Here is a 23712-nt window from a genome sequence, read left to right as displayed (position 1 = left end):
TTTACTTTATTTATTTATAACTTTATTGCCTTAAATGGGTTTTTCACTTAATTCAATGTTCAGTGGCATCCAGTTCAGTTCAGCCGCCTACCTCTTTAGCTCAGCCACGACTTGTGGACTGAGCTGAAGCACAGGCCTCTCTAGTCTAGCAGATGGCAGATGACTGGAGACTGTGCATTTGATTCAGTGCACACACACAGTATATGACCCGAGTATAAGCTGAGTTCTGACACAAAACTTTGTGTCAGAAAAACTCAGTTTATATTCGAGTATATGCGGTAAAGAGAAATTTATAGATTATATAGCTGGAGAGATAGCAAAGCAGTAGGGCCTTTGTCTTGCACGCAGCCAACCCGGGAAGAACCCAGGTTCAATTCCTGGCATCTCATATGGTCCCCCAATCCTGCTAGGAGTAATTTCTGAGCGCAGAGTCAGGAATAACTCCTGACTGTACACCAGGTGTGGCCCAGAAAATCTCCAAAAAATAAAATAAAAAATTATAGATTCCTAAAAATATTTTTAAGACCTGCAATTGCTCATTTTTAAGAATAAAATGTTTTTAAATTACCAAGTCTCATTTCTCCAATAAAGAAAAGTAAAAGTAGTGTCTTCAACCTAGTAAAATATATTTGTCTGCCGAATAATGCTAGTAAGTAGATTAATATATACAGATGGCTTTTCCTTTGATCTCCATGGAGATATAACGGAACTTACCTTAATTCATCTTGCATTTCTGCTACCTGATCCAATAAAATATTTAGCCGATCCCATCTCATATTTTTACACTCCTTATGGAAGTCGAAGGCAATATATCTGCCGATAGAAAAGATATTCGAAAAGTGAGCCAAGATTCTTGGTAAAGTAAAGCTCCCTTTACTGCGTGAGTACACAAGCAAGCCATGTACACATGGCTAACTCCACAGATTCTATCTAATGCCTCCTTTACTCTGTGTGAACCCAACCTCCATCTTTGCATGTTTCTTTTTTTCATTTGTTTATTTATTTGGGGGCCATACCTGGCAGTACTTAGGACTTCGAACAACATACTCAGGATTACTCCTAGCAGGCTTGAAAAGCCATATAGGGTGCCTGGAATCAAGACTGTGTCAGCCACATGGTTGCATGCAAAACAAGCTTCCTACCTGTTGTACTTTCTATCTTTATAGCCCCGATATTTTTTTTTTTAGCTTTTTTTAAACTAATTGCTTTATTTAAGACTGTGGTTACAAAGTTGTTCATTGTTGGGTTTCAGTGATAGAATGTACCCCACCCTCTACCAGCGCACCCTTCCCACCATTAATGTATTCCACTTCTTTCCCACCCTCTACTTCATTCCCCACCTATTTCTGGGGCAGGCAATTTGCTTCTCTCTCTCACTCTCTTTCCTTTTTGACAATGTGGTTTGCACTATTGTTAATGGAATGGTGGTGCCTTGCACGTTATTTTCTCCCCTTTCAGTTCTTGTCCAGTGCAATCAGTTCTAACTATCATCATCCTATTCTAACTGCACTCACCATTCTTTGTGGAAAGCCTCCTAACCCTCATCTCTACTGTCTCCGGATATTACTACCATACTGTCCCTTGTTCTTTCTTATATCCCACAATTGAGATTATCCTATGTCTATCCCTTTCCCCCTAACTCATTTCACTCAGCATAATAATCTCCATATCCATCCATGTATAACAAGTTTCATGACTTCATTTTTCCTAATAGCTGCATAGTATTCCATTATGTAGATTTACCCTGGTTTCTTTAGCCATTTATTGGCTCTGAGGCACTTGAGTTATTTCCAGGTTCTGACCATTGTAAATAGTGTTGTTATGAACATAGGAGGCAGAGCATGTTAATATTTTGTTTTTTATTGTGATCCTTGGGTAAATCCCTAGGAGTGGTATTGCTGAAACATATGGGATTTCAAAGTCCAGGGTTTTTTTTTTGTTTGTTTTTTTGGGTCACACTGGCAGTGCTCAGGTATTACTCCAGTCTCTGTGCTCAGAAATCACCCCTGGCAGGCTCAGGGAACCATACAGGATGCTGGGAATTGAACCACCATCCATTTTAAGTTAGCTGCGTATAAGGTAAACATCCTACCACTGTGCTACCTCTCGGACCCCAGTATCTTTGCTTTAATATGTTATTTTAAGGGTCTTAGGAGTAAATAAGTATAGTACAAGCAGGTATGTAAAATAAAAAAAAGTGGCCTGTCCAACAAAATCTCTAACATTTTAACTATCCCCATGTAGAATATCAGCCCTGGATGGGGCTGGATGATGATGGGTGGTGATGGAGGGTGAGAGCCCTTTCTTCTTCAGCCTGGACCATGCGTCTGCAACCCCCTTCAGCCAGCAGGTCTGAGGGTTCAGGATAGTCGTGAGGAAATGATCCACAGTCAGGTTTCAGGAGACAGCAGCTTTATTTGCCCTTGCTACATATGTGGCTCCTAAGCTTAAACCTTTCACATGGGTTCATAGTCAGCCCTGATATCTCAACCTCTTTCAGCCATCTCCTCTCTGCTGCTTCTTCCTTGCTGAATCTCTCTCCATCTAGCCTCCAAAATCCTCTTCCTGCCCCTAAGGCAAACATCTTGATACCTCCCAAAGGCCCCTCCCAGAAATGGACAGGTCTCACTATCAGGTAAGGTTACAAAGAATAGAGCAATAGTTCCTACTGTTCTGCAAATCAATTAAATTTCAATTTGATCAGTATCTGTACATTGCAATATATATATATATGATTTTTTCAATTTGAGGGGCCATAACTACAAAGTCTGAAAGAGGTCCACTGAGCTATCTCTCTAGCCCCAATAGTCTCAAATTTTTTTTAAAGGAGATGAAGCTTTTTTTTTTTTTTTTGGATTTTGGGTCACACGCAGCAGTACTCAGGGGTTACTCCTGGCAGGACCAGGGGACCATATGAAATGCCAGGATTTGAACCACTGGCCTGCATGCAAGGCAAACGCCCTACCTCCATGCTATCTCTCCGACCCCAGACGAACCTTTTTTTTAAAGCTGAGGTGAGGGACCAAGGAGATGGCTTAAAATGCTGAGTGTAATGCTTTGCATGTAGAAGCCCTGGTTTTAGTCCCCAGAGAGATCTATATAGGTATATGTAAATCTAATCTAATATAGGTATACGTAAATCTAATCTAATCTATCCCCAGAGAGATCTATATAGGTATATGTAAATCTAATCTGAAAAGGCCTGTACGGTATCTAGTGAGGTACCTGATCATTCCACTTGCCAACGAAGACACCATTGTTGCAAACACTTGTTCAAGTGGCTTCTCTGAACCCTTCTGGTTTACCTGCAAAAAATTTCAAAATACCGTAAGATTTCCTTTACGCTTTTTTTCTGTTTATTTTTTTTGTTTGGGGGCCACACACACCACAAAAAAAGGAAAAGATACAACTACAAAAGAAAGACAAATATCATCTCGTCTAATGATACAAAAAATTAATGTTATACAAAATTCAGGGGGATTTATTCCCAGGATACAATAATGATTAATTATATAAAAATAATGACATTAATAGATGTAGATGTATCCAGCCTTAATGGATAGTAGTTGGTGGAGCATCTGCTTTGCATGTGGGTGGCCCAGGTTCAATCCCTGGCACCCCATAGGTCCCTTGAGCCCATCAGGAGTAATTCCTGAGTTCAGAACCAGAAGTAACCCCTGAGCATCATCGGGCGTGGCCCCAAAACAAAACAACCACATAAGCATCTTGATATAAAACATTTGTTAAAATTTAGCATCCTTTCTTGATCAAATAACAGGAATAGAAGGCAACTTACTCAAAACAAAAATAAATATATTCTCAAAAAGCTCCATAGCTATTATACTTAAACTGCAAGCACAAAACTATTCCCCTAAAATAAAAACCAAGGTTTTACTGTTTCAACATAGTAAATTCAACCATAGTGACTAGCAAAACAAAGAAATAAAAGGCATCCAAATTGTAAAGTAGCAAAATTATCTTTGTACAAAAATGACGTTTTTCTAACTAGAAAAATACAGATTCCACGAAAAGCTGTAGAACATAACTGAATTCAACAAAGCCATTGTACATAATCAGTTATATTTCTAATACAACTAAAAATAAATAATCCAAAAAGAAAATTGTTTATCGGAGCATCAAAATAATAAAATACTTGGAAATAAATTTAACCAAGAATTGACAAACTTTTATACTGAAAACTACAAAACACCACTGCAGGAATTTTATTTAAAAAATGGAAAGAAATTATGTTCATAGACTAGACTGAAAAACTCAATGTTAAGATAATAAGAGTAGTCATTTTGTTAAAATATTTTTATCTTGTCCCCCCAGGAAATATACAATACACATACCAGGTTGATTATAACTTGTTTTCCATAAATAATTACTTGTGAATCAAAATGCCTTTGGAAACCATCCATCTAGAGAGAAAGAAAAGAATTATCTGCTGTAGAGCATTAAAAGATTAAAATATTCCCCTTTTTATGACCTATCTCTATTATAGTCAAGAGAATGAAGATAAAAATCATGTTTTCGGATAATTTAAATACCCTGCAGTAAATAATACTCATAAGCCATTCTTCCCTGAATTGCAATAAAATGATAGCATTTTTATTCTAAGAACAAGTTCAAGTAGCACATACTAAATCAGTATCATAAAAATTATAATCTAAAAACTCTTTTAACATCTAAATTTGCCATGCCATTCAATGTTTCTTTTTCCATATTCCTAACATGTCATCTAACACACTCTTCTGATTTAGAGGTTCATAATATCCTCAAATTGAGAAAGGGTCCAAAATACACTCAACTCTGACTTACAGGGAATAAATACAAGTGTGTTTATTCATACATACAAGTACAAACTACATACCAGTACAGCAGTGCCATTAAGCATAAAAGATACGTACATGATTTGCTACTTTGTTGATTTGTGGCTTTGGTTTGTACTTGAGGTTTGGTCTTTGAGACCAGAAAACTGGTATTGATCCTCTGGTCTAGAAGGGAGAGAAATAATTGAAAATACACACATTCACCCATTAATATCTGCAAAGGATAAGGAAAACTACATTCTAACAACTGAGGAAGAAGTCATTTCTCCTTTTGATTTTATATATATGGAATTATGTAATAGTTTTTGTTTATCCTAAATTCTATAATGTATAAATATACCTACAAATGAAAATATCAAGTATATTTGTTACATGATTTGATATGATAAAGCTGTAAAACTGCTTTATTCAAGATCAAATATATCTATGACTTTATCATGTAAGTTAAAATGAACTGTACATCAGATCCTTGCTCTAAATAAATCTAAAGGGTTAGGCACAGGGCCAGAGCAATAGCAGAGTGGTAGGGCATTTACTCTGCAAGCGGACGAACCGGGAAAGACCCTATTCAATCCCTGGCATCCATATCTCCCAAGGCTGCCAGGGGCAATTTCTAAGTGCAGAGCCAGGAATAACTCCTGAGCACACCCAGGTGTGGCCCCAAAACCTAAATAAATAAATACAATAAAATACAATAAAATAAAGGGTTAGGCAGGGTCTGAAGTAACAGTGCAGCAATTAAACACTGTCTGCTAGGGGAATGAAGATGGTACAATGAGATGTGTGTGCAATACCCAGTCATCACGACAACATTACCAGGAAGGGAAAGAGAAAGGAGAAGAGAATTTACAAGTAAAGGGCTAGAGAGATAATATAGCAGGCATAATACATGTGGCTAGATAGAGACTTGATGGAAGCCACAGCAGGGCCCACATTCTGCTTCTACCCATGGCTACAGCAGTCAACCCAGGCTCAATCCCTAGCATCCCATGTGATCTGAGCCCCCCAGGAGGAAGCCCCTGAGCACTGTTGGGTATGATCCAAAAATCAAAACAAAGAATTAAGCACAAAATGGATTAGGCCGATTTGTAGCTCCTTTTCCATGCCCTTGAATCTCATACCTACCCTCTCTTTTACAGATTTAATTCAAGGGCAGGAAATGTGTGCATTATATGTCAGTTTAATGACTATCCTTGTCTATAGTGAAACATTTGCACATAATAGACAAAGACATACATTTATCTATGTATTTATTTTTGGTATGGGACCATGCATGGCTGTGCTTGGATCTTATTCCTAGCTCTGTTCTCAGGAATCACCCTTGGTAGTGCTCAGAGGACTACATGTAGTGCACATGTAGATCACACTGATGCAAATGCAAGCATCTGACCTGCTGAGCTATTGCAATAGCCCCAGATAAAATGAGGGGGGAGGGTGTCAATCTGTTTTTCTTTTTTGTTTGTTTTATTTAATCATAATCACAAAGTTGTTCATGATTGAGTTTCAGTCTTATAATGTACACTTTTCACCCAGGAACATTTCCCACCACCAATATCCCCAGTTTCCCCTCCCACCCTCCCTCCTGCCTATTTCTTTTTAGACATTATGGTTTGCACAATATTAATGGAGAGATACCATATATGTTATCTCAGTCCAACACACAGTTACTGTCCAAAGTGATGAGTTCCAACCACCACTCTCATAGTAGTCTTTCTCTGCCTTCTCTGTCCTAGTGCACTGCTCCACTATTTGTGGCAAGCTTCCCACCATGGACTGGTCCTTCTATTGTCTTTAGATATTATTACCACACGGCCTAGACAAACTTTTTAAAAGAAGGGATGAAAGGAAATTTCAACACTATGATGACAGAAAAGTATTGCCTCAGTAGAAAATCACAGCTCTAGCACATCTGGCTAAGGGTCAAGGAGACATTCACTTGCCTGGACAAATGAAGACTTGCAGCCATTGTAGTGCACAATTTGTTCTGTTTCTACAAAATTAGCTGCATGGCCTTCAGAATCAATTCCTAAATTGGAAAAAGAAATTCACATAAGAATTCACATTAGACTTTTTAGCAGCACGGGCGGGCAGCTGGCAGACCTCCGTATGTGCCAGCGGCCTTTTGGCCTGGCCTAGGGTGGGGGGCCCGGACCTGGGTCACCCGAACCCCCTCTCCCCCTTTCCTCCAGATCTCCAGGTGGGTTTCTGGGAGGAGCTCATGGGGCACCCTGGGTTTTCCCCACTCCCAGGCCGGGTCTGGGGACCGGCCTAGGTTGGGCTTAAATCCCTGTCCTTCGGGCTTGGGAGGGTCTCTCTCCCTTCCTGGAGCTGGATTTTTAGCAGCACGGGCGGGCAGCTGGCAGACCTCCATATGTGCCAGCGGCCTTTTGGCCTGGCCTAGGGTGGGGGGCCCGGACCTGGGTCACCCGAACCCCCTCTCCCCCTTTCCTCCGGATCTCCAGGTGGGTTTCTGGGAGGAGCTCATGGGGCACCCTGGGTTTTCCCCACTCCCAGGCCGGGTCTGGGGACCGGCCTAGGTTGGGCTTAAATCCCTGTCCTTCGGGCTTGGGAGGGTCTCTCTCCCTTCCTGGAGCTGGATTTTTAGCAGCACGGGCGGGCAGCTGGCAGACCTCCGTATGTGCCAGCGGCCTTTTGGCCTGGCCTAGGGTGGGGGGCCCGGACCTGGGTCACCCGAACCCCCTCTCCCCCTTTCCTCCGGATCTCCAGGTGGGTTTCTGGGAGGAGCTCATGGGGCACCCTGGGTTTTCCCCACTCCCAGGCCGGGTCTGGGGACCGGCCTAGGTTGGGCTTAAATCCCTGTCCTTCGGGCTTGGGAGGGTCTCTCTCCCTTCCTGGAGCTGGATTTTTAGCAGCACGGGCGGGCAGCTGGCAGACCTCCGTATGTGCCAGCGGCCTTTTGGCCTGGCCTAGGGTGGGGGGCCCGGACCTGGGTCACCCGAACCCCCTCTCCCCCTTTCCTCCAGATCTCCAGGTGGGTTTCTGGGAGGAGCTCATGGGGCACCCTGGGTTTTCCCCACTCCCAGGCCGGGTCTGGGGACCGGCCTAGGTTGGGCTTAAATCCCTGTCCTTCGGGCTTGGGAGGGTCTCTCTCCCTTCCTGGAGCTGGATTTTTAGCAGCACGGGCGGGCAGCTGGCAGACCTCCGTATGTGCCAGCGGCCTTTTGGCCTGGCCTAGGGTGGGGGGCCCGGACCTGGGTCACCCGAACCCCCTCTCCCCCTTTCCTCCGGATCTCCAGGTGGGTTTCTGGGAGGAGCTCATGGGGCACCCTGGGTTTTCCCCACTCCCAGGCCGGGTCTAGAGGGTGGATCAGGGGGTGTAGTTTGATCTGGGGGGAGGCAAATAATTTCTCAGCTATACTCAGGCTGTCACTGGCAATTTCATACCAGTCTACATTTTGAAACCGCGCGGGGGCAAGCGCCCCCACGCGATCATATGCTCCTCCCAACCATCAGTACCCCAGATTTACCCTTCTTAACTTCAGTAACACACAGCTTCAATCTCTGACCAAAGACATACAGTAGATCTTACAAATCCCAGAACTATTTAGAAGGACAGAAATCGAACACATATTGAACACATATATCTTTTGAATATTTTATGGTTATTTTCTTTAACTGCTGTAACTCTCTATATATTCTTCTACCATGATGTTTCTATCCACTTTTCATCTTGTCTTTTCTTTGTAAGCTGTTCAGTAAGGATTGTGGTGGAACTGTCCCTCAGTTTGATGCCTATGATTGAACTATGTCATGGAAATTGCTGGTCTTGTTCCTATTGCCTCCAGATGCACCAATAACGCTTCGTGGCATTGATCCTTGTTTGCATAGACACATTAAAATGGGAAAACACTATACATACAGATTTGTTATTATCTAATAAATCTCATTACAATGTACCTTACACCCTGAATATTGATATAATGACCTGGCATAGGCCTCAGTTGAATGGGCATTCTCCATTCACGCTGGAACCAGGCAAGCTATCTACGAAACATCCAAGGTCTTTTATAGCAACAGTTGGAAGCAGTCCTCTACCAGGAAAGACACTACCGAGGGTGTGACATCGACCTCCTAATAAGACACTTCCGTTTACACTGAGAAGACGTGACAACAACAATGATCTGCGAGAAGACATGACAACAACTATGACCTGCTCTACAGGACATGGTTCTCTCTATTGCCCCTTAAGTGTGAGGTGAAACGAGAGGATGCTCTGCACCATCCTGACTGCAATATGGGATATGCAGACTCCAGGATCTTTAATACAGAAGAATGATACCAACAACAGAGACTATGTGAGGAATGGAGGTGTACTGCCACTACAGACTATGACTTGAATTGGACAAACTAGTTTGCCTGGAGCCTAGAGTCAGTCCTGTGCCAGGAAACTTCAGGGGTAGGGTCTCCATGTATTTAGACCATAATTTGTCTTTCCATGTCCCTTATGTTTTGGTGGGCCTATGCAAACAAATGCCACTTTAATATCGTTTTTTACTATGTTCTCTTGACTCCAATCCTTAAGAAAAACAACCCATTAAAACTTTTGAGGTTAACTTAAACTAGTAAGCATATGCATGGAACTAGATAAATGTACTTTGCCCTCAATGTTTAAAGAGTTACATAAGTCTAATATCTTTAGATTATATGGTGTGCTGCTAAGAAACAATATGTACTACAACTGGGGATTTGAGGGACAAAGTAATTGTATTGTACATGGGTTCAGTTTTGTTTTTCTTAATGTTCTTTGGCTGAAAGTTCAAGGCTGGGATATCATCGATGGAACTACTGAGAATCCTGTTTATGGGTGATTGGGCTTCCACTGTAACTTTACCCTGTCCTCTTTCTTTGCATCTTTGTTGTCATAATTAAAATAATAAAAAAAATAATTAATAAAAAAAATACATATATATATATATATAAAAAAAAAAAAAAAAAAAAAAAGAATTCACATTAGAAACTCGCTGATTATGTTTATGTGGAGAGACCTAAGTTCAAATTAGTAGAAAAGTAGCCACAAAATTAGCTTGCCACAAATGCACAATATATACCTGAAAAGCTAATAGTTCGATATTTAAAGAACTTCTTAATAGATAGATGAAGTTGGTAGCCATAATGCATCCTTATTCTATATTAATAAAAAATTTTGAAACTAAAATGTATTGTTTAAAACAAGTTTTCATGGGGCCGGGCGGTGGCGCTGGAGGTAAGGTGCCTGCCTTGCCGGCGCTAGCCTAGGACGGACCTCGGTTCGATCCCCCGGCGTCCCATATGGTCCCCCAAGAAGCCAGGAGCAACTTCTGAGCGCATAGCCAGGAGTAACCCCTGAGCGTCACAGGGTGTGGCCCAAAAACCAAAAAAAAAAAACAAAAAAAAAAACAAGTTTTCATTACACATTTATATATGTATCTACACATACATAAACATATATTAGTGTATGTGGTTTCTGTATGATTGTGATTAGCATGCTGACTCAGTACTAGGTACTAGCATGCTGACTCAGTGGTACTCAGGGACCACTAGCAGCTCTGTGCTTGGAGACCTGGTGGTGCTCGGGATGGAAGCTGGGCCTCCTGTATGCAAAGCATAGGCTAAGTCCATTGAGATATCTCTCCAGTTCCTAGAGACATGGGGTTTTGTTTGTTTGTTTGTTTGTTTTTGGTTTTGGGCCACACCTGGGTTACTCCTGGTTTAGGCACTCGGGTTACTCCTGGTTCTCTGCTCAGACCATAGGGTTCAAACCATATGGGATGCCAGGACTCGAACCACTGTTGGTCCTTGGTCAGCTGCCTGCAAGGCAAATGCCCCACTGCTGTGCTATCTCTCCGGTCCCTAGAGACATGTTTTATATTTAAAAAAAAAAAAAATTCAGGCCCAGAAAGATAGCACAGCGGCGTTTGCCTTGCAAGCAGCCGATCCAGGACCAAAGGTGGTTGGTTCGAATCCTGGTGTCCCATATGGTCCCCCGTGCCTGCCAGGAGCTATTTCTGAGCAGACAGCCAGGAGTAACCCCTGAGCATCGCCGGGTGTGGCCCCAAAACAAAACAAAACAAAACAAAATTCTCTAGGGACCGGGCGGTGGTGCTAGAGGTAAGGTACCTGCACTAGCCTTGGACGGACTGCGCATAGGTCCTGGGTCGGCTGCTTGCAAGGCAAACGCTGCTGTGCTATCTCTCTGGGCCCTATTTTTTTTTTGGTTTTTGGGTCATACCCAGCAGTGCTCAGGGGTTACTCCTTGCTCTACACTCAGAAATCGCTCCTGGCAGGCTCGGGGGAACTATATGGGATGGCGGGATTCGAACCACTGTCCTTCTGCATTCAAGACAAATGCCCTACCTCCAAGTTATCTCTCCAGTCCCTACAATCTTTCTTAACAAGATTTGCTTTTACCAAAAAAAAAAAAAAATCAGAAAGCTTACTAATTGGGGCCGGAGAGATAGCACAGCGGCATTTGCCTTGCAGCCTTGCACGCAGCCGACCCAGTACCTGAGGTGGTTGGTTCGAATTCCGGTGTCCCATATGGTCCCCTGAGCCTGCCAGGAGCTATTTCTGAGCAGATAGCCAGGAGTAACCCCTGAGCGCTGCCGGGTATGGCCCAAAAACCAAAAAAAAAAAAAAAAAAGAAAGAAAGCTTACTAATCACCAAAAAAAAAAAAAAAAAAAGCCCTTCCTTATCAAACACAACTTTCAAGCTATCATCGATTCACTGGTCTGTCTGACAAATTATCAGAAGAATATCAATGAATTTGTAACTGTTCCAACTATTTCCTAATTTTCTATCTGATATATTTCTTAAATATAGCATTTTAATGTACATCTTTATGTATATTCGTATGTGAGCTATCAGAATTACTTATAACCTATTAATAGAAGGACAAAATTATTGAATAAAATCAGCAGCGGAATGTCTTCTCTTTATTTTTCAATATTACTTTAAGAGGCACAAGTGATACTTTCCAAATTCACATAGAAATAACGTGATTATTGATAAAAGATTGACACAACTAAAATTAGCAAGCAAACCAGAGACATGAGCTGAAAGAGAAAATTATAAAGATTTCCAAGGCAGACCAAAAAGACCCTACCAAGTTATCAGAAAATGTGTATAGCATATGCCATTGTTTATGAAAGAAAATATTCCTGTAAGAACATAAAAGTTATTTGAAAGAATAAATAAGAAACAGACAACAGGTATTGGGAGAGTGAGTGTTATGCACTATGAATATATGTGTGTATGTGAGAGAGAGAGAGCAAGATGCAGCACACAGGGGCCCGGAGAGATAGCACAGCGGCGTTTGCCTTGCAAGCAGCCCATCCAGGACCAAAGGTGGTTGGTTCGAATCCTGGTGTCCCATATGGTCCCCCGTGCCTGCCAGGAGCTATTTCTGAGCAGACAGCCAGGAGTAACCCCTGAGCACCGCCAGGTGGCCCAAAAACAAAAACAAAAAACAAAACAAAAAAAAAAGATGCAGCACACAGGATCAGAAATGGAAAACTTTTCAAATTTAAACTATAAGAACTGTCTAATTGGGCCGGAGAGATAGCATGGAGGTAAGGCGTTTGCCTTGCATGCAGAAGGACAGTGGCTCCATCCCATATGGTCCCCCGAGCCTGCCAGGTGCACAAAGCCAAGAAGAACCCCTGAGCACTGCCGGGTGTGACCCAAAAGCCAAAAAAAGAATTGTCTAATCAAAAAATTAGAAAATACTTATATTCATAAATATCTAGCTACAAGTTAGATGTTAGCCAGAACATCCCTAAATTTCTTTACTATATCACTATAATAAATTAATAACTGAATTACCTTTATAATTTCCTGAACCAAAACTTCTAAGGCTAATTTAATTACAAATCTGATTTTATTGTGACTTAATAAAAATAAATAAAAGCACATATAAACTTTTATAATGATAAAATTTAAAAGTTAGATTCCAGCACATTAATGCAAAGATATCAAGAGCAATAAAAAAATTTTTGGGGGGCCAGAGTGATAGCAATAGTAGGCAGAGCTTATGCCATGCACATGGCCAACCAGGTTCAATCCCCAGCATCCCATATGATTCCTTGACTCTACCAGGAGTAATTTTTTTGTTTTTTTTTTGGTTTTTGGGCCACACCCGTTTGACGCTCAGGGGTTACTCCTGGCTATGTGCTCAGAAATCGCCCCTGGCTTGGGTGGACTATATGGGACGCCGGGGGATCGAACCGAGGTCCTTCCTTGGCTAGCGCTTGCAAGGCAGACACCTTACCTCCAGCGCCACCTACCCGGCCCCAACAGGAGTAATTTTTTAAAGCAGAGCCAGGAAGAACCCCTGAGTATCACCGGTGTGGCCCAAACCCTTACCCCTTCAAAAAAGAAGATATTTTCTGAATGAGTTTAAATACTTGAAAACTATACTAAGTTTACCTGTGCTTTCAGAAAACAAACAAAAATTATGATTGAGTTGCTTATACAGCTTCAAGAAGTGGCCTATAATATGCCTCATTAATATTTATCAGGAAACTAAAGAAGCTGGAGAAAAGCAGAGAAGTTATCCCTAATTATATAATGAAGCAAGAAATAAGATTACTAAATGAAAACGAAAATAAACTACAAATGCTTATATTTGTGTCTGTTAGTGGTCTAACCATGTACTGGATAAAGCTGACAAAATTAAACTTACCTCTTACATAATAGCGCACACCAGCTCTGAAACAACTTCTTCTCGAGATGAGAATCCAATCAAAGTGCTTTCCATTAATAGAACATGAGTGCATGGTAATAACTTAGTTACATTAAGAAAAATATTAGGGGCCGAAGAGATAGCATGGAAGTAAGGCGTTTGCCTTGCATGCAGAAGGTCAGTGGTTAGAATCCCAGAGTCCCATATGGTCCCCTGAGCCTGCCAGGAGTGATTTCTGAGCAAAGAACCACGAGTAACCCCTGAGCACTGCCAGGTGTGACCCAAAAAACAAAACAAACAAACAAAAAAAAAGAAAAATATTAACATCTAGGAAATCATCTGTATGTGTTCCTTTGAGATTAAATAGGAATCTTGTTTTTCTAGTAAGGGTGACTCTCTTTAAGAGACAAAGGTCAGGGGCCGGAGAGATAGCAATTTGCCTTTCATGCAGAAGGTCATTGGTTCGAAATCTGGCATCCCATATGATCCCCGAGCCTGCCAGGAGCGATTTCTGAGCATAGAGCCAGGAGTAACCCCTGAGCCCTGCTGACTGTGACCCAAAAACCAAAAAAAAAAAAAAAAGAGAGAGACAAAGGACAAAATATACAAAAGTTTTTTTGTCTCTTCATGAATATTCCCAACCTGTAGTTTTATCAGTTACCCTGTGACAGAAATATCATTTTTAAGTAGGTCTGCCACTGGCTTTCCATATATGTAATACTATCTTTTTTTGATATTGCCACCACTTTATAGAAGAAATGACTTAATGACCTAAATGGAGATACTATGATTTTCACAAATTTGCTTGTTGCTACACTTTCTTCTTCTTCTTTTTCCTCTAATATTAATTAAATAATTTTTCTCTCACTCTCGAATACAGGCAGGGGTAGGGAAGGAGAAAGATGGGGGGCATTGGTAGTGAAAAGGTTGCACTGGTGAAGGGGGATGTTCTTTTTATGACTGAAATCCAATGTATATAATTTATGTAATGTATGTAATCATGTATATAATCATGGTGTTAAATTAAAAGGAAGGAAAAAATTCTGCTCTCACTTACCTGAAAACAAATGTATTATGATCAACTATGTGATACATTCTCTTTAAATAAAGTAAATGATAAAAAAAAAGGAATATTATGTAAGGATACAGCCATGTAACACTGGTAGTGCAAACCGATGGACCTGAAACAAAGTTATATGTAGATTCAGATTTAATAAATACAACACTTTAAAAATAAATTAAAAGAAACACTAGATAAGATATATTATACATGGAGAGGTAATATATAGATCTAACAAGGTAATAAGCTTATGGGATGACTTTTTTTGTTTGTTTGTTTTTCGGACCACACCCGTTTGATGCTCAGGGGTTATTCCTGGTTACGCGCTCAGAAATTTCTCCTGGCTTGGGGGGACCATATGGGATGCCGGGGGATCGAACCATGGTCCTTTCCTTGGCTGGTGCTTGCAAGGCAGACATCTTACCTCTAGCGCCACCTCGCCGGCCCAATGGGATGACTTTTTAATATTTAAAGGTAGTTTTCCTTATTGTAATAATGTCTTTTCAATTTAAAAACTGTGTGTTAAATTATTGTGCTTTGAACAGTCATAGATTTTTGGAAATGAGTAAAACCACATGAAACTGCTAAATGTTCACCTCTCCCCTTTCCAGTCTTTGCCCACCAATAAAAACCCAAATTCATTCCTCCATGGAAGAGTTCTACTGCAGCTAACTGCAGCTGAATCTATTTTTCAGACGGGAAACTGACAAGTAGTAAAGCCATTAGGCCAACCAATTTACCTAAATTCATATTTACCTAGATTCTTATTAGGCCTCCTAGTTTACACCTTTTCAGCACAAATCTGCATTTGTACAGAAGAAGGAAATACCTATGCATTTCTTTTCTGGGTGACCAAAGGTAATCAAGTTATATCTGACATCTCTCTATTTGCCTGGGGATTTAGCTCTGGTCCCTCATTTCTCCACTAATTCATAGAGTAGGACCCATGAGAATCTACTGTTAGAAAGAAATATATTCTTATGTAAGTACTTTTACTTTAATTAAGGCTTCTGTAGACCAGAGTAAATTAATTAGAGTTTTCAATCTAGAACAATGTGAAAGGGTAAGGGTAAACCTTATTCAAGTTTTAAAGTTATAAACAGGTAAATAATAGCTATTTATCCAAACACATGGTGATTAAATAGCCATTCACAGCATTAAATTAAAACTTGGGACTATGACTTGAGCAGGTTTTATTTAGTGTACATTACCTCTGGTTGAGCAGAAAGTTCTCTTAGAAGATGACCATTCCAGACAAATCGCTGATCTGCCTAGAAGAAATGTTCCAAAATTACTAAAATATCACCTGGGATGTGGTTCTATGGTAGATAAGAGCACAGGTTTATGTGTCTAAGGCCCTGGGTTTAGTCCCCAGTACCATAAAAAAGAAAAACACTGGGGCTGGAGAGATAGCATGGAGGTAGGGTGTTTTGCCTTGCGGTGATTTGAATCGGGCATCCCATATGGTCCCCCAAGCCTGCCAGGAGTAACTCCTGAGCGCTGCCAGGTGTGACCCAAAAACCAAAACAAACAAACAAACAAACAAAACAAAAACAAAAACAAAAAAAGAAAATAAAACAAAAACACTAATAAAATATAATAAAATATCTATTGACAATTTTTTTTTTTTTTGGTTTTTGGGCCACACCCGGCAGTGCTCAGGGGTTACTCCTGGCTGTATGCTCAGAAATAACTTCTGGCAGGCACGGGCGACCATATGGAACACCGGGATTCGAACCAACCACCTTTGGTCCTGGATAGGCTGCTTGCAAGGTAAACACTGCTGTGCTATCTCTCCGGGCCCGACAACTTTAATTTCTTTTTTTTTTTTTTTTTTTTTTGTGGTTTTTGGGTCACACCCGGCAGTGCTCAGGGGTTACTCCTGGCTCCATGCTCAGAAATTGCTCCTGGCAGGCACAGGGGACCAAATGGGACGCCGGGATTCGAACCGATGACCTTCTGCATGAAAGGCAAACACCTTACCTCCATGCTATCTCTCCGGCCCCAGACAACTTTAATTTCTACAGAAAACTCAAAAGTTAATTTTCCACGCTCCAAATAGAACTCTTCCTTTCAAATCTGTCCTTCCATGAATATTCCTCTCACTGCCTCAGACCAGTGAACCTGTCCCAGTCTCCCAAAATCCATTCTCTTATACATCTCAATTGCCACCACACTTGGCAACATATAACTCCAGCTTAAAATAGTTTTCCTTGGGGCCGAAGATATAGCACAGCGGTAGGGCATTTGCCTTGCAAGCGGTCAATGCAGGACCAAAGGTGGTTGAAACCTGGCATCCCATATGGTCCTCCGTGCCTGTCAAGAGCGATTTCTGAGCGTAGAGTCAGGTGTAACCCGAGCACAGCCAGGTGTGGCCCAAAAACCAAAACCAAACAACCAACCAACTAAACAAACAAACAAAATAGTTTTCCTTGTCTCATGTCTTGGTTCTTGGCCTTTCCCTTTCCACTCATTCCTCTACATCATTCATGACCCCCTTTTAGCTGAAAAATACAATAGGGGTGAACATTGCCAAACACACCTCGGATTTATCACACAGTTGCATGTGGATTATTGTTTGGTCACTGTTAGAAAGCTTTTACAGTTGCCAAATTTTTCACAACTTCTGCATTTAGTAACTGGGTCATGATCCACAGTTTATAAAATGACACCTTGCAGGTGGCCAACCCAGGTTCAATCCTTTGCACCACATACAGTCCCTTGAGACCTGCCAGGAGTGATTCCTGAGTAGAGTCAGGAGTAAATTCTGAGCACTGCTGAGTGTGACCAAGGGTGCTTATTACAACCAAAACAGCAAACAGACAAATAATAAAGCTTCACATGATGCAAGCAGGCATGATCTAATATGATATGCCTGTTGGAAATAGTCTGCCAGCTTCTGTTAAAAAGCCAATTTTGGCATGATCTAAGGAATCCTGGAACCCAGCGGTCCCTAGTTACCTCTCTGACCTGGTATCTGACCATATGAGTTTCTAACTAAAACACAGAAGAAGCTCCTACATCAATTCGGTAGATGAATCAATTACTTCTATTCTCTATAAGGTAAATGAACACTCCCCCCATGACACCTCATGCAGCTGATGGTCACAGGAAGTGCAGCCATAACCAGCTCAACAACATACTCCAGAGAGTCAGACAAGTGTTCCCTACTGATTTATGCCAGCTGTACTTGTTATTCATCACCACATAATTTCAATATCTTACTAATTAACAAAAATGGCTTAAAAAAAAACAATTACTGGGCCAGAGTGATAGCACAGCAGTAGGGCATTTGCCTCGCAAGTTTCCAACCTGGGACTGACCTGGGTTGGATCCCCATCATCCCATATGGTCCCCCAAGCATGCCAGGAGAGATTTCTGAGTGCAGAGCCAAGAGTAACCCCTGAGCATCGCTGGGTGTGGCCCCAAAAAACACACACACATACACAAAAAAACAAAAACAAAGGAACACACACACACACACAACCCAAAAAAGAAAAATCCTACTATTTGTTTAAAGCTAAGCTAATTAAAATTTAACTTAATAAATAGGTTACAAAAATAAAACTGCTGGCACGTGTGCTCCCTGAGCCCACACACCTAGTGTCCACAAGCACTCGGCACTTGCATCTCATCTCCCCTCTTGAGATGCGGACTTTCCTACTTCCATGCTGGGCTGTGTACCAGTGTGCTCTCCACCTTTGGAGAAATCTGTGCACTCCTTTGAATGATTTACACTCTCTTTCTTAATCTCTCCGTCCTCTTCCTCACCTCCAAATAAAACATGTTTTTAATTTCAAAAAAAACACACACACCTAGAAAAGGGGATGATCAGAAAACACAGCAAATATCTACTGAATTCTGCAAAATGACTGATCTGCAAGTGTCAAATACTTGAAGAGAATCAAGTGGGAAAGCACAAGAAATGTCACTGCTAAAGGAAAGACCAGTAGGAATGATGTGTAGGAATGATGAGATCCAAACCAAAGAAAAGCCTGCCATCCGAAACACAAAACTGCCCAAAGTAAAACTGTGCTTTAAGATCAAATGTCCATGGTGCACCTGTTTCATGTTTTCATGCCTATAAATTCCTACGTTAACTTTCTTGATTAACTCACAAATAATGACTATTCCTGTGTCAACACATGAGATGGCTGTTTCCTCAGCTCAGTTCAATACTGCAAATGCTTCTACCTTGAACTTGCCACCACACATTAAAACTTCACTTATATTTCCTCCCTTCCTGGGGCAGGATTTTCAGCCGGCACAGGCTGGCTCCTGGCAGACCTCCTTATGTGCCAGGGGCCACTTGGCCCGGCCTAGGGTAGGGGGGCCCGGACCTGGGTCACCCGACCCCCCTCTCCCCCTTTCCTCCGGATCTCCAGGTGGGTTTCTGGGAGGACCTGATGGGGCACCCTGGGTTTTCCCCACTCCCAGGCCAGCTGCGGAGATTGGCCTAGGGTGGGTCTTGAGCTCTGGTCCTTGGGGCCTGGGAGGGCTTTCCTCCCTTCCTGGGGCAGGATTTTCAGCCGGCACGGGCTGGCTCCTGGCAGACCTCCGTATGTGCCAGGGGCCACTTGGCCCGGCCTAGGATAGGGGGGCCCGGACCTGGGTCACCCGACCCCCCTCTCCCCCTTTCCTCCGGATCTCCAGGTGGGTTTCTGGGAGGACCTGATGGGGCACCCTGGGTTTTTCCCACTCCCAGGCCAGCTTCGGAGATTGGCCTAGGGTGGGTCTTGAGCTCTGGTCCTTGGGGCCTGGGAGGGCTTTCCTCCCTTCCTGGGGCAGGATTTTCAGCCGGCACGGGCTGGCTCCTGGCAGACCTCCTTATGTGCCAGGGGCCACTTGGCCCGGCCTAGGGTAGGGGGGCCCGGACCTGGGTCACCCGACCCCCCTCTCCCCCTTTCCTCCGGATCTCCAGGTGGGTTTCTGGGAGGACCTGATGGGGCACCCTGGGTTTTCCCCACTACCAGGCCAGCTGCGGAGATTGGCCTAGGGTGGGGCTTGAGCTCCTGAGATTGGCTTGGGGGGTGGTGTTTGATCTGTGGGGTGGCAGATAGTTGGTCAGTTATACTCAGGCTGTCACTGGCAATTTCATACTAGTCTACATGATGCAAACCGCGCAGGGGCTAGCGCCTGTATTCTCCTCCCAACCATCAGTACCCCCGATTTACCCTTCTTAACTTCAATAATACACAGTTCTAATCTCAGACCAAAGACATACAGTGGATCTAACAATCCCAGAACTATTTAGAAGGACATAAATTGCACACATATATCTTTTGAATATTTTATGTATATTTTCTTTAACGGCTGTAACTCTCTCTATATTCTTCTACCATGATGTTTCTATCCACTTTTCATCTTGTCTTTTCTTTGTAAGCTGTTCAATAAGGATTGTTGGTGGAACTGTCCCTCAGTTTAATGCCTATGATTGAACTATGTCATGGAAATTGCAGGTCTTGTTCCTATTGCCTCCAGATGCACCAATAACGCTTCATGGCATTGATCCTTCTTTGCATAGACACATTAAAATAGGAAAACACTATACCTACAGATAAGTTCTTATCTAATAAATCTCAGTACAATGTACCTTACACCCTGAACATTGATATAATGCCCTGGCACAGGCCTCAGAAGAATGGGAATCCTCCATTCACGCCAGAACCAGGCAAGCTATCTACGAAACATCCAAGGTCTTTTATAGCAACAGCTGGAAGCAGTCCTCTACCAGGAAAGACACTACCAAGGGTCTGACATCGACCTCCTAAAAAGAGACTTCCGTTTACACTGAGAAGAAGAGGAAGCAGTCCTCTACCAGGAAAGACACTCCCAAGGGTCTGACATCGACCTCCTAAAAAGAGACTTCCGTTTACTCTGAGAAGAAGAGGAAGCAGTCCTCTACCAGGAAAGACACTACCAAGGGTCTGACATCGACCTCCTAAAAAGAGACTTCCGTTTACACTGAGAAGAGGAAGCAGTCCTCTACCAGGAAAGACACTACCAAGGGTCTGACATCGACCTCCTAAAAAGAGACTTCCGTTTACACTGAGAAGACTTGACAACAACAATGACCTGCTCTACAGGACATGGTTCTCTCTAGTGCCCCTTAAGTGGGAGGTGAAACGAGAGGATGCTCTGCACCATCCTGACTGCAATATGGGATATGCAGACTCCAGGACCTTTAATACAGAAACATGATACCAACAACAGAGACTATGTGAGGAATGGAGGTGTATTGCCACTACAGACGATGACTTGAATTGGACAAACTAGTTTGCCTGGAGCCTAGAGTCAGTCCTGTGCCGGGAAACTTCAGGGGTAGGGTCTCCTTGTATTTAGACCATAATTTTTCTTTCCATGTCCCTTATATTTTGGTGGGCCTATGCAAACAAATGCCACTCTAACACCATTTTTTACTATTTTCCCTTGACTCCAATCCTTAAGAAAAACAACCCACTAAAACTTTTGAGGTTAACTTAAACTAGTAAGCATGTGCATGGAACTAGATAAATGTACTTTGCCCTCAATGTTTAAGGAGTTACATAAGTCTAATCTCTTTGGATTATATTGTGTGCTGCTAAGAAATAGTATGTAATACAACTGGGAATTTGAGGGACAAATTAATTGTATTGTACATGGGTTCAGTTTTGTTTTTCTTAATTTTCTTTGGTTGAAAGATCAAGGCTGGGATATCATCGTTGGGACTACCGAGAATTCTGCTTATGGGTGATTGGGCTTCCACTGTAACTTTACCATGTCCTCTTTCTTTGCATCTTTGTTGTCATAATTAAAATTAAAAAAAAAAAACAAAAAACTTCACTTATCATTAAATCCCAGTTCAATACTTAACTACATTTGTAAAACCATCCCTGCCTCTCCAACAGTGAGTTATACCTTCCTTTAGGATCCCCCACTTTGATACATATCTACAGGACAACAATTGTACCTTGTATTACAATTGTGTGAGCTTCAATCACACCAGTAGACTGCAGGCTCCCTCTAGACAAGGACTTATATCTCTATCTTGTCCCAAGCTGGCAGAGTGCCTGGGACATATCTCCCTGTCATTACAAGTTAATTAATGTCACTGCTTAGCTTACAACTTAGCTTATATCTAAGTCCACACACAATTCTACCAGCTTAAAGTCTAAAATCTTAAAAGAGACAATCAACTAAATCATTAATGTTGGCAGAAAGATAAAAAATGATCATCTTTATTAGTAACAAATGGTTACCAAATGGTTAGTTCAGTGCTGAGGAGATAGAACAGGACCTGGATGCATGCCCCACACCCTGACCTTGGTTTGATCTTCAGAACCAAACAGTCCTTTGCATAGCACTGGGTGTAGTCTAGGCCCCAAGGATTAAGTATCTCCAACTGTGTCATGAGGCGCATCTCATTCCTGGGACTCAGTAAAGGTCCAGCTGAACTGGCCAAGAACCAGTTCTTGGTTCTCCTGAGCACCACTTGAGATCGCTTCCCTCCCGTCCAAAATGTCAATTACTGACAGCTTCCAATCAAAGAGGTAATCTTTCAAATACTATCTGCCCCAAAAACACATCTAAAGTTTGTTATAAAAAACAAATCAGGCAACAACTGGCCAGACTAATGAAAAGCATATATTTTAAATTGAGAGCTTCTAAAGTCTAGTTTTACTCACCTATTTTTTTTAAATTTACATAACAAATATCCCACCCTAAATAGATGTTTTACAAATCCTTGAATTAAAATAAGTTTATTTTTCTAGTTGCTAAACTGCAGGAAGTATATTATCTATTAGAATTTTGGGGCCAGTGAGGTGGTGCTAGAGGTAAGGTGTCTGCCTTGCAAGCAGTAGCCAAGGAAGGACCGCGGGTTCGATCCCCCGGTGTCCCATATGGTCCCCTCAAGCCAGGGGCAATTCTGAGCACTTAGCCAGGAGTAACCCCTGAGCATCAAATGGGCGTGGTCCAAAACCAAAAACAAAACAAAACCAAAAATAAAAAACTTTAACTGTATTAGTATAATTATGTGGCTAATGCTGCTTACAGTTATGCACTAAATGATGTGCTTTAGCTTAGATTTCTGATTTCCTACAAATGGTTCTTGGTCCCATCTGTATAACATATACAGACTCCAGTACTATAATAAACTTCTGAAACATAGTACACTTCCAAATCCCCATTCATGATCCATACATAGCCAGGAATGAGAAAAAGCAATATATATTTATGACTAAAACAGAAATACTGGGGCCAGAGAAATAGCACAGCAGTAGAGTGTTTGCATTGCAAGCAGTCAATCCAGGACAAACGTGATTCAAATCCCGGCATCCCATATGGTCCCCTGTGCCAGCCAGGAGCTATGTCTGAGCGCAGAGCCAGGACTAACTCCTGAGCATTCCCCCCAAAAACAAAACAAAACAAACAAACAAAACCCTACAGATATGGGGCCGGGCGGTGGCGCTGGAGGTAAGGTGCCTGCCTTACCTGCGCTAGCCTAGGAGACGGACCGCGGTTCGATCCCCCGGCGTCCCATATGGTCCCCCAAGTCAGGAGCGACTTCTGAGCGCATAGCCAGGAGGAACCCCTGAGCGTCACCGGGTGTGGCCCAAAAACCAAAAACCAAAAAAAAAAAAAAAAAAAAACCCTACAGATATTATCCCTAAATAAAAGGTAGATAAATGACTGAAGATTAAGCTTACCCTCTCCAATAGACTCATTTCTTGGAATTCGGGACTAGTGTTGGATAGTCGTTGTAAAGTATGTGTCAAGTCATATGTTGTTGAAAAGTAAAGTCCATCCATACTTAAGACGTGGTTTATCATTGTTAGAAACGTTTTATTATCTTGCAACTGTAAGTAAAGGGAGAGAAGTTTATCTAATACTTGAAAAGTAATATGAAGCTTAAAAACTGAAAATATTAAATAAAAATTTAATTAATAAGAAAATAAATTAAAAAACCTATTAAATAAAAACCATTAAATACCACAAGGCAATGGGGCCAGAGCATTGTACAGAAGGTAAAGTGTTTGCCTTGCATGCAGCTGGCCAGTATCCTATATAGTCCCAGAAGCACTGTCAGGAGTAATTCCTGAGTGCAGAATTAGGAGTAACCCATGAGCATTGCCAGGGGTGGGTCCCTCCTTCTACCAAA

The 23712-nt window shown here is 42.0% G+C and overlaps 1 protein-coding gene across 1 annotated transcript in view; it reads right to left on the bottom strand.

Moving 5' to 3' along the window:
- The window catches only part of SACM1L (SAC1 like phosphatidylinositide phosphatase), a 54323-nt gene that overhangs the window by 9407 nt on the left and 21204 nt on the right, over positions 1 to 23712 (bottom strand). The window contains exons 5-13 of the mRNA XM_049777353.1: positions 23261 to 23410; positions 15785 to 15844; positions 14661 to 14694; positions 13514 to 13615; positions 6773 to 6858; positions 4911 to 4997; positions 4353 to 4421; positions 3226 to 3305; positions 715 to 813 (exon numbers count right to left, since the gene is read on the bottom strand). Coding sequence (XP_049633310.1) covers positions 715 to 813; positions 3226 to 3305; positions 4353 to 4421; positions 4911 to 4997; positions 6773 to 6858; positions 13514 to 13615; positions 14661 to 14694; positions 15785 to 15844; positions 23261 to 23410 — 767 coding nt within the window. The remainder of the gene's footprint in view (positions 1 to 714; positions 814 to 3225; positions 3306 to 4352; positions 4422 to 4910; positions 4998 to 6772; positions 6859 to 13513; positions 13616 to 14660; positions 14695 to 15784; positions 15845 to 23260; positions 23411 to 23712) is intronic.

The sequence above is a fragment of the Suncus etruscus genome, chromosome 7, assembly GCF_024139225.1.
Source record: "Suncus etruscus isolate mSunEtr1 chromosome 7, mSunEtr1.pri.cur, whole genome shotgun sequence".
NCBI classification, from domain to species: Eukaryota; Metazoa; Chordata; class Mammalia; order Eulipotyphla; family Soricidae; genus Suncus; species Suncus etruscus.
This window is presented reverse-complemented; position numbering and strand designations above follow the sequence as displayed.